The 12,452-nt window shown below is 40.2% G+C and overlaps 1 protein-coding gene across 8 annotated transcripts in view; it reads left to right on the top strand.

Annotated features, from left to right (window-relative positions):
• Positions 1-7,987, top strand: part of LOC120540427 (cyclin-dependent kinase 17-like) — an 82,521-nt gene extending 74,534 nt beyond the window's left edge. For 6 of the 8 annotated variants that reach the window (XM_039771225.1, XM_039771221.1, XM_039771222.1 and 3 more), the window contains 6 exons: positions 4,528-4,633; positions 4,883-4,925; positions 5,178-5,268; positions 5,893-5,970; positions 6,333-6,448; positions 7,032-7,987. In XM_039771225.1, the coding sequence (XP_039627159.1) occupies positions 4,528-4,633; positions 4,883-4,925; positions 5,178-5,268; positions 5,893-5,970; positions 6,333-6,433 (419 nt within the window). In that variant the 3' untranslated portion in view covers positions 6,434-6,448; positions 7,032-7,987. The remainder of the gene's footprint in view (positions 1-4,527; positions 4,634-4,882; positions 4,926-5,177; positions 5,269-5,892; positions 5,971-6,332; positions 6,449-7,031) is intronic. The other 2 variants (XM_039771228.1, XM_039771224.1) reach the window with 1 other exon arrangement.
• The last annotated feature ends 4,465 nt before the right edge of the window (positions 7,988-12,452 follow it).

Genomic DNA, 12,452 nt, shown 5'->3' with positions numbered 1-12,452 from the left:
GAATAAGACACAACTTTTTCAGGCTGAGCTTGACCAGGCTAAGTGGGTTACCTGGTAATGGGTACTCACCAGTGAAATATAAATCTGCTAAATTCCAGAGGGTTAGTTGTGAATTCTTTTTTGCATGGCCTGTCCCCTTAGACCAGATTTCCCAGGTAGCACTAATTGATAGCACATATTTAGACTAGCAACATATTGTGGCTCTAAGGGTCACCACCATGCCTAGGTCACAGTCTTAGGCAGAAACAGTCACACATAGTAACATCAAGTAACACACATTATTTGATATATTTTTTTTTTTCTTTTTTGGTCGGCTTCAGCAGGGCTCTTTTTCTTTAGCATTAACATTTTTTTGATCCATAATTATTACAGCTCCTTGCATTTTACCATGGTGCGCATGTTTGTTTACTATGTAAATACTTAGTTGAACAGTTACTTAACAAATCATTACCAATAGGTAATGCTCCAGAGTATTTTGTATCTGGCACTAAGAATAATGCATCGTAATGATTCTAGTGAACACTCTGGCAATTTCCAATTCTCTCGACATAGTGCCTTTTAATGGATACTACAGTATAAAATTAGAAGGCATGTCAAATTAGCTCATTTTATTCTTACATCCTTGAATTGAGAGTAACTCTTAACCACATTAAATGCAATATGGTTCAAGAAGTGCTTTGATTGATTGATGCTGGGATACATTATACAGTTAGGTCCATAAATATTTGGACAGAGACAACTTTTTTCTAATTTTGGTTCTGTACATTACCACAATGAATTTTAAATGAAACAACTCAGATGCAGGTGAAGTGCCGACTTTCAGCTTTAATTCAGTGGGTTGAACAAAAAATTGCATACAAATGTGAGGCAACTAAAGCATTTTTTTTAACACAATCCCTTTATTTCAGCTGCTCGAAAGTAATTGGACAAATTGAATAACTGGAAATAAAATGTTCATTTCAAATACTTGGCTGAAAACCCTTTGCTGGCAATGCCAACCTGAAGTCTTGAACTCATGGACATCACCAAATGCTGGGTTTCCTCCTTTTTAATGCTCTGCCAGGCCTTTACTGCAGCGGCTTTACTTTCAGTTGCTGTCTGTTTGTGGGCCTTTCTGTCCGAAGTTTAGTCTTCAACAAGTGAAATGCATGCTCAATTGGGTTACGATCAGGTGACTGACTTGGCCATTCAAGAATTTTCCACTTCTTTGCTTTAATAAACTCCTGGGTTGCTTTGGCTGTATATTTTGGGTCATTGTCCATCTGTATCATGAAACGCCGCTCAATCAATTTGACTGCATTTAGCTGTATTTGAGCAGGCAGTATGTCTCTGAACACCTCAGAATTCATTCGGCTGCTTCTGTCCTGTGTCACATCATCATTAAACACTAGTGTCCCAGTGCCACTGGCAGCCATGCACACCCAAGCCATGACACTGCCTCCACCGTGTTTTACAGATGATGTGGTATGCTTTGGATAATGAGCTGTTCCACGCCTTTTCCATACTTTTTTCTTGCCATCATTCTGGTAGAGGTTGATCTTGGTTTCATCTGTCCAAAGAATGTTTCTCCAGAACTGTACTAGCTTTTTTAGATGTTCTTTAGCAAAGTCCAATCTAGCCTTTCTTTTCTTGAGGCTTATGAGTGGCTTGCACCTTGCAGTGCACCCTCTGTATTTACTTTCATGCAGTCTTCTCTTTATGGTAGACTTGGATATCGATACGCCTACTCCTTGGAGAGTGTTCACTTGGTTGGCTGTTGTGACGGAGTTTCTCTTCACCATGGAAATGATTCTGCGATTATTTACCACTGTTGTCTTCCGTGGACGTCCAGGTCTTATTGCGTTGCTGAGTTCACCAGTGCTTTCTTTCTTTCTCAGGATGTACCAAACTGTAGACTTATTGCCACTTGTAATATTATAGCAATTTCTCAGATGGGTTTTTTCTGTTTTCGCAGCTTAAGGATGACTTCTTTCACCTGCATGGAGAGCTCCTTTGACCGCATGTTTTCAGTTCACAGCAAAATCTTCCACATGCGAGCACCACACCTCAGATCAACTCTGGGCCTTTTATCTGCTTAATTGATAATGACATAATGACGGACTTGCCCACACCTGCCCATGAAATAGCCTTTGAGTCAATTGTCCAATTACTTTTGAGCCCCTGAAATGATGGGATTGTGTTAAAAAAACGCTTTAGTTGCCTCACATTTTTATGTGATCATTTTGTTCACCCCACTGAATTAAAGCTGAAAGTCGGCACTTCACCTGCATCTGAGTTGTTTCATTTAAAATTCATTGTGGTAATGTACAGAACCAAAATTAGAAAAAAGTTGTCTCTGTCCAAATATTTATGGACCTAACTTTGTAATATTACAATTTCCTTATCACTACAACCTGTCTTCAGAGCCATATTCCCAGCATTTTATATCATCATGGCACACCTGGATAATAGAAATTGCTATGACACTATTTATAGACTATAGCTTAGCACATGAAATAGTTACTTATTAGTGACACTTTTTCTAACTGGATTTTAAACTTCATAGCATGTAGGCCCCAGCATGTGTAAATTGGCATCATCACTTCCTCCATATTGATCTTCAAGACAGTCATGATAGAGGATGTGCTATACTCCTTGTTTTCCTATCACTACATCAACAAACACAGTTCCAAATGCATTATTAAATTTCTGTTGACACTACTATCATTGGCCTGCTTATCAACAATGATCATTATAGGCCTGATGAGCAACATTAATAATGACAGGTTACAGACGCCACAATCCAGTGATTTTTAATTTTCAAATTTTGATAGAGACTGCTGCTAGATATTCCTCCATGCTTTCACATTGCTATAAGAACATATTGATTGCTAATTATTGTATAGTGCCTTCTTGTTTGATTATTTAAATATATCTAGACTGACATGCAGTCCAAGAGAGTTTCCTGCCTCATGCCTAGTATAACTGGAATAAGCTATAGTACCATGCAACCCTGAATTTGAAATGTTATGTTATATTTCAAGTACACAGTGGATTGAGAAAATATTCTGACCTCTTCACTTTCTGTACACTCTATTGTGTATGTACATTTAAACTGATAAATTTACCCTTTTTTCTTATCAATCATCGCTCAATAACTCATGACACTGACAAAGTGAAAGCATGTTTTCGGAAAGGTTTGCAAATTTATTAAAAATCAGAGTTATAGTTTTTTTGGTGTAGTGTTTTGCAGATTAATTCAGTCAACCACGAATGCCGGAACAGGGCAGACTTCATTGACGTCTGTCAGACAACAGCTTTGAACAGCAACTTGAAACTGCAATGCGTCAGTCTGTTGCATCCACATTAGCGGTACCAGGAAACTTTCCATCACAGAATGTTGACAAGAAAGTGAATGCATCAGTAAAAGCTGAAATGGCTGTGTTTCAGAGCAACGGCAAGCGCAGGCGTCGTTTAGAACAAGTGTATCAGTATCTGATCAAAAAAAAAATTTTTTTTTTAAACGTTAGTCTATCATATTTGCATTTGTCACTTGATTGACATACAGGGCGGCCGGTCTGAGATCTCTTTCCTTCTAACACACTGGTCATCCCACATGCACCCATACAATCAGATTGTGATTCAGACTACGAATGCCATAAATGTAATTACACCGATCTATAAGCTGTCAAATAAATGAACCACACGCCGTGGCGCAACGTAAAGGGCGAAACACGTGTCGCGTACTCTTTGCATTATTTGACAGTTAAACTGTGCTATATATATATATATATATATATATATATATATATATATATATATATATAGCATTTTAATGTAGGTAGATCATTTCGACCTGGTCATTTTAAAAGTAGCTCACAAGCCGAAAAGTGTGGGTACCCCTGAACTAGATACATGTACTTGTATGACAGCATGAACTGCTTGTAGATAAGGTTAGTCTTTTATTGGTGTCAACATATTGCAGTAGTTTTATTAAAAATAAGTGTTGGTTGTTCTAAAACCGTTCACATGTGAGATGCCTGTGCACTGTGTCATCCCCGGGAGCCCGGGATTCCTGGGAATGACATGCAGGCTTCCCAAATTCCCAGGAATGGATAAACCTGTCTGGGAATGGATTCCCTTCCCAGTACTCAGATGTTCCTAGGAAATGAAATACATACCACTGTTATCTTTTTTGTTGAAAGTAGAGTAAATTATTATGCAGGCTAAGAGGGGTTCCCAAACTTTTTCATATGACAGTACTTGCTTTAATTATCCTTAAGATGTGTCAAGAACTTGAGTGGCAAACTGAATTGATGGGACATGACTTAGAAAGTTACATACACTGCATGTCAGGACAAAAACCAAGCCATTAAATCCAAGGACCACCTTAGACTTCTGTTTCTCACTTTCCTTCCCAATGATGTTTGTACTGAAAAGTAATCAGTGCAAAATGTACTAACAACTGATGTCAGGACTTCAGACTAATCGTGTCTCTTTTCCATTGCTTATGAGCCCTCAATCACACATCACTGATTGTGTCTACAGGCACACCTTCAGAAGAAACGTGGCCGGGGATCACCACCAATGAGGAATTCAAGTCATACAATTTCCCACATTACAAGGCAGAACCACTTGTAAACCATGCACCAAGGTACTGCAAATCTAATCAATGCAAAAACATTATGCTTTGATCACTTTTGTTTTGTTTTCTTGGCTAGTTCTTCAGAGCTTTCTGAAATCCGGAGCTCTTAATTGGAGGCATGTACTCAAACAGCACAGCTAATAGTGATCCTTGTATCTTATATGCAGTATTTCATGCTGATCTCTGGGTATTAAGTAGTATCTCCTGAAAAACATCTCCTCAACATGCCTTAACAGATGTGCCTATGTCTTGTTACAGGATTGATAGTGATGGCCTAGATTTGTTGGCAAAACTTCTTCAGGTATGTTCAATATTCAGTTAAATGTAATGAGGTTGCCTGTTTAGGCACCAACCATGTGGGCCCTGTATAGCTTATAGTAAGGTCCTCCCTTTTGCATGAATATAGAGTAAGCACCAAGTACGACTTAAGAAGTAGCTTTTTTGAAAGACCAGTTTTTTGTGATGAAGTTAATTAGAAATATACAGTAGATGTGCTTGTAATTGTTTCTCCAACTTTCCTTTTATTTTTACACTTCCCTCCTTTTCTCCGCAGTTTGAAGCCAAAAAGCGCAGCTCTGCTGAAGAGGCTCTTCATCATGCATATTTTAAAACTTTGGGGGATCAGGTCCAGACATTACCAGACAGTAAGAGCCACTTGTACATCTGCAAGGGACTTGATCTATTTTGTTAATGATCTTCTGTTGTTGAACAAAACACCATTTGTGTCTTTGCAACCTTAGGTTGATGTAATTCTGCTCCTATCTGTCCCTGCACTTGTAGCTCTAGAGATACCTCAATTTCTTATTAGAATCTCAGACAGCCCTGCTAAGATACTAGACTAATTGCATGCCAGCTACACTGTCCACTTTGCTACCATAGACAGACATTTGCAATGAGGACTGTGATGTTGGAGACTTCATATTGTCAAGTCCTTGCCAGCTGCTTTCAGACTCTCATAGGCGTTGCATCTTTAAATTTAGAATAAAATCTGAACAATGTCTGTTCCATTTCAAACCTACTTATTCACAATTCCTGGTTTCCAAAAAGTTTGCCCCTTGCAATCATACCTTTGTGTGGGTTTGAATGTTGACTTGTAAAATATAAGCTTGCTGGCACATTCAGTACTAATGACTGAACATGTGACTCGGAGTAAGCCACTGCTTCAGTTGCAAAAATAAGGGATGCATTTTGCACTTTTCATCTATAAGTCCTTTTTAGCTGTATTAGGTATACAAATTGTAAAATGTAAATATATTCCAATTTTACAGCTGCGTCTATCTTCTGTGTGAGAGATATTCAGCTCCAGAAAGACCCTGGAAAGCGATCATCTGGGTACACAGACATAGGTAAGGATATGTGTATGTTTCCTGAGGAAATTGTTGTTTTTCTTGTTGTATTGTCTGCATTTGTGAAAGGTTTTGTTGGCATTTTTTGTGTTCTTTTTGGAATTACGTAAAGTCTTTGCAGTCTAGGAAAGAAAAGGTTCAGAGGAATACCATCTCTTTTCAAATGATCCCTTTTTTTGTCTCTTGTTGACATTTCCCCAGTTAAGTATGGGTTTTCACGATGGCCTTTCCATTAAAAAAGTGTCCTCTCTTGTTCAGTCCTCTCTGCTGATGTGGCCTTGTTTATCATTGCAGTGCTTGCTGCTTTTATGTTCTTTCTCTCACTCTTTTACTATCCCGATCCCCTCTCTTTCTCTTGTAAGTATCCCATAAGCTAGGCTCTACCCCTTCTGAAGTTATCCAGAAAGATGGAGCGAAGATCCAGACACAGTCTCACGTTCTTACCTCGCCATCCACTGGTTGAGTTGTCTCCACTCTGGTAAATAAGCTCTACTTGTTGCACGTCATCTTTCCACCTGTCTGGTTGTCTTTCTGTCTTCTTCTGTTCTTTAATCTGGTAGCTTTTCGCAAAATTAAAAAAATATGTACTGTACTTGGAACTTTGAGCTTTCATCACAGATCCTAATTGTTGGCCCACCAGTGTTCTCTTTTGGGCAAAAAGAATTTGCGTCTGCACTGTCATAATTTGATTAAACATGGAATTTCCAGTGAAGAGCATTACTTTGTCCAGTACTGTTAGTTTCCTTTTAATTTTTGCTTAAAGAGTTGTCTTAAAAAAGGATGACAGAAGAAACAGGAAATGCTGCAGCATCATTTCAGCGGGACAGGATAGAAGGAGTTTTACCATACTTTTTTGTCATTTTTTTCTCATTGTAACAGAGGTCAGTTAATTTAGTAGGTTTAGCGATTTATTACAACTACTCCAGCTGAACAAACCTGAAAATTGAAAATGCCACCTTGTGAAGACACACGTTTGCATTGTTTGGCTGAAGTGACCACTGTGACAGTCCGTTAATTCTACTTGACTCTCTTCACATCCCTTTCTCTCGTTCTTCTTGCAGGCCAAGGAAAGATGCGCAGGCAGAGCATGTTATTTTAACACTTTGGCTAAGCTTCCAGTGTGGGAAGAAAGTCTCGTAACCATAAGAAGAAGAGAAGAAGACAGCTCAGGAGTTTCTGCTGACCTCAGTCAGTAAACAGTTGGACTCTCTTTGCTCAGTGTTTTTGTTTTTGTGTTTTTGGAGTGCCTTCCATGTTTACACAGAAGCTACTGGAAGCCCCTGGGCTCTTTTAAAATGGACGTTTTTCTTCACCGCCTCCCTTAACAAGTGCTGGAACCTTTCATTTTTTGGTACTTTTACTCCATTCATGGGATGGATCCTATCAAGGTAAAAGATTACCATTAGTCTAGAGGATGAATTCCCTTTCTGTGATTCGCTTTGAGTCAGAAAGGGCAGATTCCGAGTGCTTTGTTTAAGTGGAAGGTTTCACTGAGGGTCTCCTGGCACTCCTAGTAATATCCTACACTCAATGCAAATAACTAACAACTCCATGGGTGAGCCCTGCAAACCAGAAACTTAGAAGGGCTTTAAAGGGAATAGGTAGGTTTTATGTGAGCATGGCCAAATTTCAGGTTTATAAGGCCTAATTGTAGTCGTTTTCTTTTCAACCACGGGATAGCTCTAACAGAGTTTCTGAGGTTATTTTTATTAGTTACAACTGTTCTACAAACTACAATTTAAAACTGTTATATCAAACCTGTTCCTGTAATTGAAAATCAACAAATTCTATCATGGACTTCTCCTCATTTGGTAAGGATTACGAGTATCATTTCATAATCCTGTTCAGTGACATTTCCATGGAAAACACATTCACCATTGGAGACCCAGTTGAAGTTGCTTTTGAAATCACCGCCAGATAGTGATTTGACCATATTTATTTTTCATCAGAAGACTTTGATATTTGAAATTAAAGTTAAAAAAAACATCATTAATAAAATTGTTTACAAAGATGAAAATCCTTTGACTCCTCGTTGTGGTATTTGCATGAGGACTTGCTATTGGAAATCACGTTTTAGATGAATGACGCAGACTTCCGTTCAACTTGCGTTTGGTGAAAGCAGAATGGATTTGTGATGAGCTGCATATGTCTCTGCAGCAGGGACGGGATGTTTAGCACTTTCACTTTAGAAAACGTTGAAACCTACAAAGGCCCTGCTTGCCAAGGTTGAGTTCCATTCCTTGTCACCAGAAATTATGTATATGTGAGATGTATTTAATTTCTGCACAAGATTACATTTTAACTTATCTAAACTATGATAAAGGCTCTGCTGGGAACATTGAAGGTAGATAGACAGACAGACTTTCTTTCTTAATCCCAAGGGGAAATTCACATAATCCAGCAGCAGTATACTGATACAAAAAAACAATATTAAAGAGTAATAAAAATGCATATAAAAGCAGACAATAACTTTGAGTAATGTTAGCATTTACTCCCCGGGTGGAATTGAAGAGTCGCATAGTGTGGGGGAGGAACGATCTCCTCAGTCTGTCAGTGGAGCGAGACAGTGAGAAAAGTCTGTCACTGAAGCTACTCCTTTGCCTGGAGATGACACTGTTCAATAAACTTTAATAAACTTTTTAGGGTCTGTATCAACTGAAGTAGAAAATGTCCTAACAGAGGGTGGGATGTTTGCACTTTCTGAAACTTTCAAGTGAAGGATTCAAAAGGGAGTAAAGAATGGACCACAGAATGACAAATGTTGCTGAATGTTTCTTCATCTTCCGTATTAAGCCTGAGGCTACGGCATAACGTTTGTACTATTTGATGCAATGAGAATAAGAAACATTCTACTTTAAAGCAGATTTCTATTGAAAAAAGAAAAAAAAACAAAGTTTTGAGTATGATCAAATTTGTAACATAGTGGCAAAGTCTGATGGACAAAACCTGAATAGAATGATCCTATTAACTTTAATTTGCTAAACTCAAATGTTAACTCTTATGGTTTGCCTCATGTTGTCATTTGAAGAGTAGTTGCTTCTTGATTACAAGCAAATTAGCTTTATCCGACTGAAGAGGAGAAGGTAGTCTCACCTTCTTAGTTAGCCCAGGCCGACTTCAACAATGACCTGCTCAAACAAGCTCACAGTAGTATCCCTGTGTGACTTCAGAATGGGGGCTCTCAGTTCAGCAAGGGGTGACAGCAAAGCAAAATTCACTGTTAAGTCCCTAAAGCTGATGCCACATAAATGATTAGCGGTGGGGCATGTCGATGTCACTGATTACATGACTGAAAATCACTGGGCATGTCTGTTTAACTGACCGGGTTAAGACTCTCAGCACAGCTGTTCTTGTCGTCCCTTAGTCTATTGAGACGGTGTTGCTCTGTACAAAGGGATGGCTGCGGTGAGTTCAGCAGCTATCTATTTTATTTTTTCTTCCATTTTGTTTTGGTATTTAAATCCCAAGATGTACAGAGAAAGCTCTCCTCTGTCTGTGAGGTCCAAAGCTCCCATGTTGCTTGACAGAGATGTCGCTGTAGCAGTGCTTTGTGAAGGGTTAACAGCTGCGCTGCAGTCTTGGCTCCTTTTTCTGTTTTCATTATTACGCTTAGAAGTATAGGCCTTTCATTTAGAGATGTTGTCCATGCATGCTGCTGATGGCACATAGAAAACAAGGATTAGCTGATTGAATTTCCAGAATGTGTTGGTAGGGTAGCATGGTGCCACAATGGTTGGTACTGCTGCCTCACAGATCCCAAGTCCAGTCTTTCTCTCTCCAGGATATCCATTCGCTGCCCCTAACACTTCAAGGGTATGTTATGTGGCACACAGGAATGAGTGCTTGTGAGTGCCCTTTGACTGCCTGTCACACTAAGCAGTGACTCTTTGTGCCCTGTGCTGCTGCCACATTGACCAGTCCTCTTTGGACCATGCAAAATGGATGAATGAAGCCTGTAACAAAATGTTAGTAATGTCTAGAAGACTCTTGGTGACACCCGTAGTGTCATAATAAAAGACAGACGAAAGGTGGACACTTGACCTGCCCATCTGGACCTCACATACTGGCCTTTAAAATCCAGATCTACTGGTTGTGCTAAGTCTGCCGTAAGAAAGGAAGAGGAGAACAACAGCAGGAAAGACACCGCTGGGAGCCACATTGACATTCTAAACAGCTCTCGCCTTCATTAACAGAGCAGTAAATCATGGTGGCCAAGCCTACAAAGGACTAGAAATGGCTTCAGTGAGACTAGGATTGCTCTGTGTGTGTGTGTGTGTGTTAATCTTCTTGATTAAGATGAGCAGATGAACTCCATAAACATTCCTAAATCTCCCAAACTTCACAATAATACACCGCTGATCTGAGACATTTGCCATTTTGACCCAGGCTATGTCTGACGGTTCTGTCTGTTTTCCCTTTAAATCTCCACGGCTCACTTTCTCCTCTCGGTATCGATCTGTTTAATCACAGGCACGATGGTTGTGACAGCAGCACCTCAGGTAATTCACATGTTCAGACCTCGGCCTTCTCCTCTTCCTCACCAAATGGCAGCCCGTTCACTTCACTCCAATCTGGTTAATAATAAGCCTCAGTTTGGAAATGTCCTCTCATGTGTGGCTCTCTCTTTCTGGCCAGTAAATCCTGAAACTGTCCTATCTCGATTGTCCTCTTCCAATATTTTGAAACCTGAGTGCTTCCATTGACTATTCTGATTTAGCTCAGTTTTTATCATGCCTGCTGCTCCTGCGAGTTTTCTCCACAGCTACAATTTTAATACAAAAATTAGAATAAATACTACAGTTGTTTTTCTTGAAGTAGCAAAACTTTTTCAGACCCCTCACAAACCCAGCCCCCAATTCAGGAATGGTGGGGGCAGGAGCCTATCCAGGCTGCACGGGGGCACAAAGCAAGAATGACCCCAATACGTGACACCAGCTATTCATAGTGCACACATACCCCCAAACGTTGATGTGCCCACATTTAAGAGGGAACACTTAGGAAAACCATGCAGTCGTAGGAAGAACGTGATGTCAGATTTCATTCCCGGGCCCTGCATAAAATGAGCGCCCCCCTCCTTCTCCTTGAGAAGTGTCCACCATAATGGCAGTGGATTAACTAATAGAGCCAGGGGCACACGGCTGGACATTTATTTGATCATGTAAGGGTCTAATGGTGGCCTGTCCCCCCCAAAAGGACCCTGCATGTAGGCCCGAGTATCCCAAACCTTTGACTCCCACTCTTGTTAAGTCACACTGACCAGCCTGTCACGGAGATGCAGTTGCCGTCTGCAGCCCCACTTTCGAAAGCGTGCATATCGTAATCTTTCTAGTTGGCCAATCAAAGGTGTCATTTTGCTTAACTTCTCACCACCTCCATAATGGCCAACACGGTACAACACCCTAGTACATGAACATACATGTGTTCCACTCCATATATGCTTAAGTACTAGAAATGTTATATGTAGCACTCAGAACCAGAGGCAATCGTAGGAACTCTGGGGGCCCTTGGCAAATAAACTCCATGGGACCCCCAACTCACTTTCCCTAGAGTCCTGAAATGGTCAAGTTTGTGAACAATATTTTAGTGCAGAGTCAACCAGAAGAATGTCATAAACACAAATCCTTTATTTTTATTTTATAGCAAACTAGGGGGCTCTGCCCCCTGCTCACTTCGCTCACCCACCCCTGGGTTTGGTTTACCAGATATACAATTTAAAGAGATTGTTATTTTCATGGGAATCGTTACATATGCATTATTTTCTCTTTTACTTTAAAACTTTTGTAAAAGCAATACTGTACTTGTACTTTTTCGGCCCCAGAAATGGTTAAATCTTTTTCTCGCGGGACTTCTAATGCTGCTCGCATTGTGACGGATTGGCGGCTGAACGCACACTAAGGTGAAGCAGTCGGGTCATCTGCTGTCTTGCTGCTGGCGAACTGCGTGTTCTGCTTGTCGCGCTGCGCGTCGATCATTTAAAAGCCTGTACGGCAGCTGTCCTTTTGCCACTTTGCGTCTCTGCCGCTCACGTTGTTAACGGGGTTGGGTGGTGGTGGTGGTGGATTTGGCTTTTCACATGCTAAGGAGTAGCAGTCGGATCATCTGCTGGCTTGCTGCTGCTGGCGAGCTGCGTGTTCTCCTTGTCGCTTGTCGTTGTTTTAAGAGCTGGGAGCACATGAAGCGTGTCTGCCAAATGCATTCCAACAACTGCTAGGTTAGATGTCCGTGAACGTGTTTTAAATGTTGTCTCACTGCCTTGTCTCGCGTGACATTAAAGTGTCTCCCACAGGACGTCAAATTGTCTTTGAGTGACGTTAAAGTGTCTCTCGCGGGATGTCAAATTATCTTCCGAGAAGATCACGTCTCGTCTCCCCCTTCCAAGATTTTATTTTATAATAGAGAGACATATTATATAACTAAAACAACACAATAAAAACAACATATTTATAGAAAAACAATAGAGTACAGTAAATGTAAAAAAACTA

This window comes from Polypterus senegalus, chromosome 12 (genome assembly GCF_016835505.1).
Source record: "Polypterus senegalus isolate Bchr_013 chromosome 12, ASM1683550v1, whole genome shotgun sequence".
Lineage (NCBI taxonomy): Eukaryota > Metazoa > Chordata > Cladistia > Polypteriformes > Polypteridae > Polypterus > Polypterus senegalus.
The sequence above is the reverse complement of the archived record's forward strand: the minus strand, read 5'-3'. Positions and strand labels throughout refer to the sequence as shown.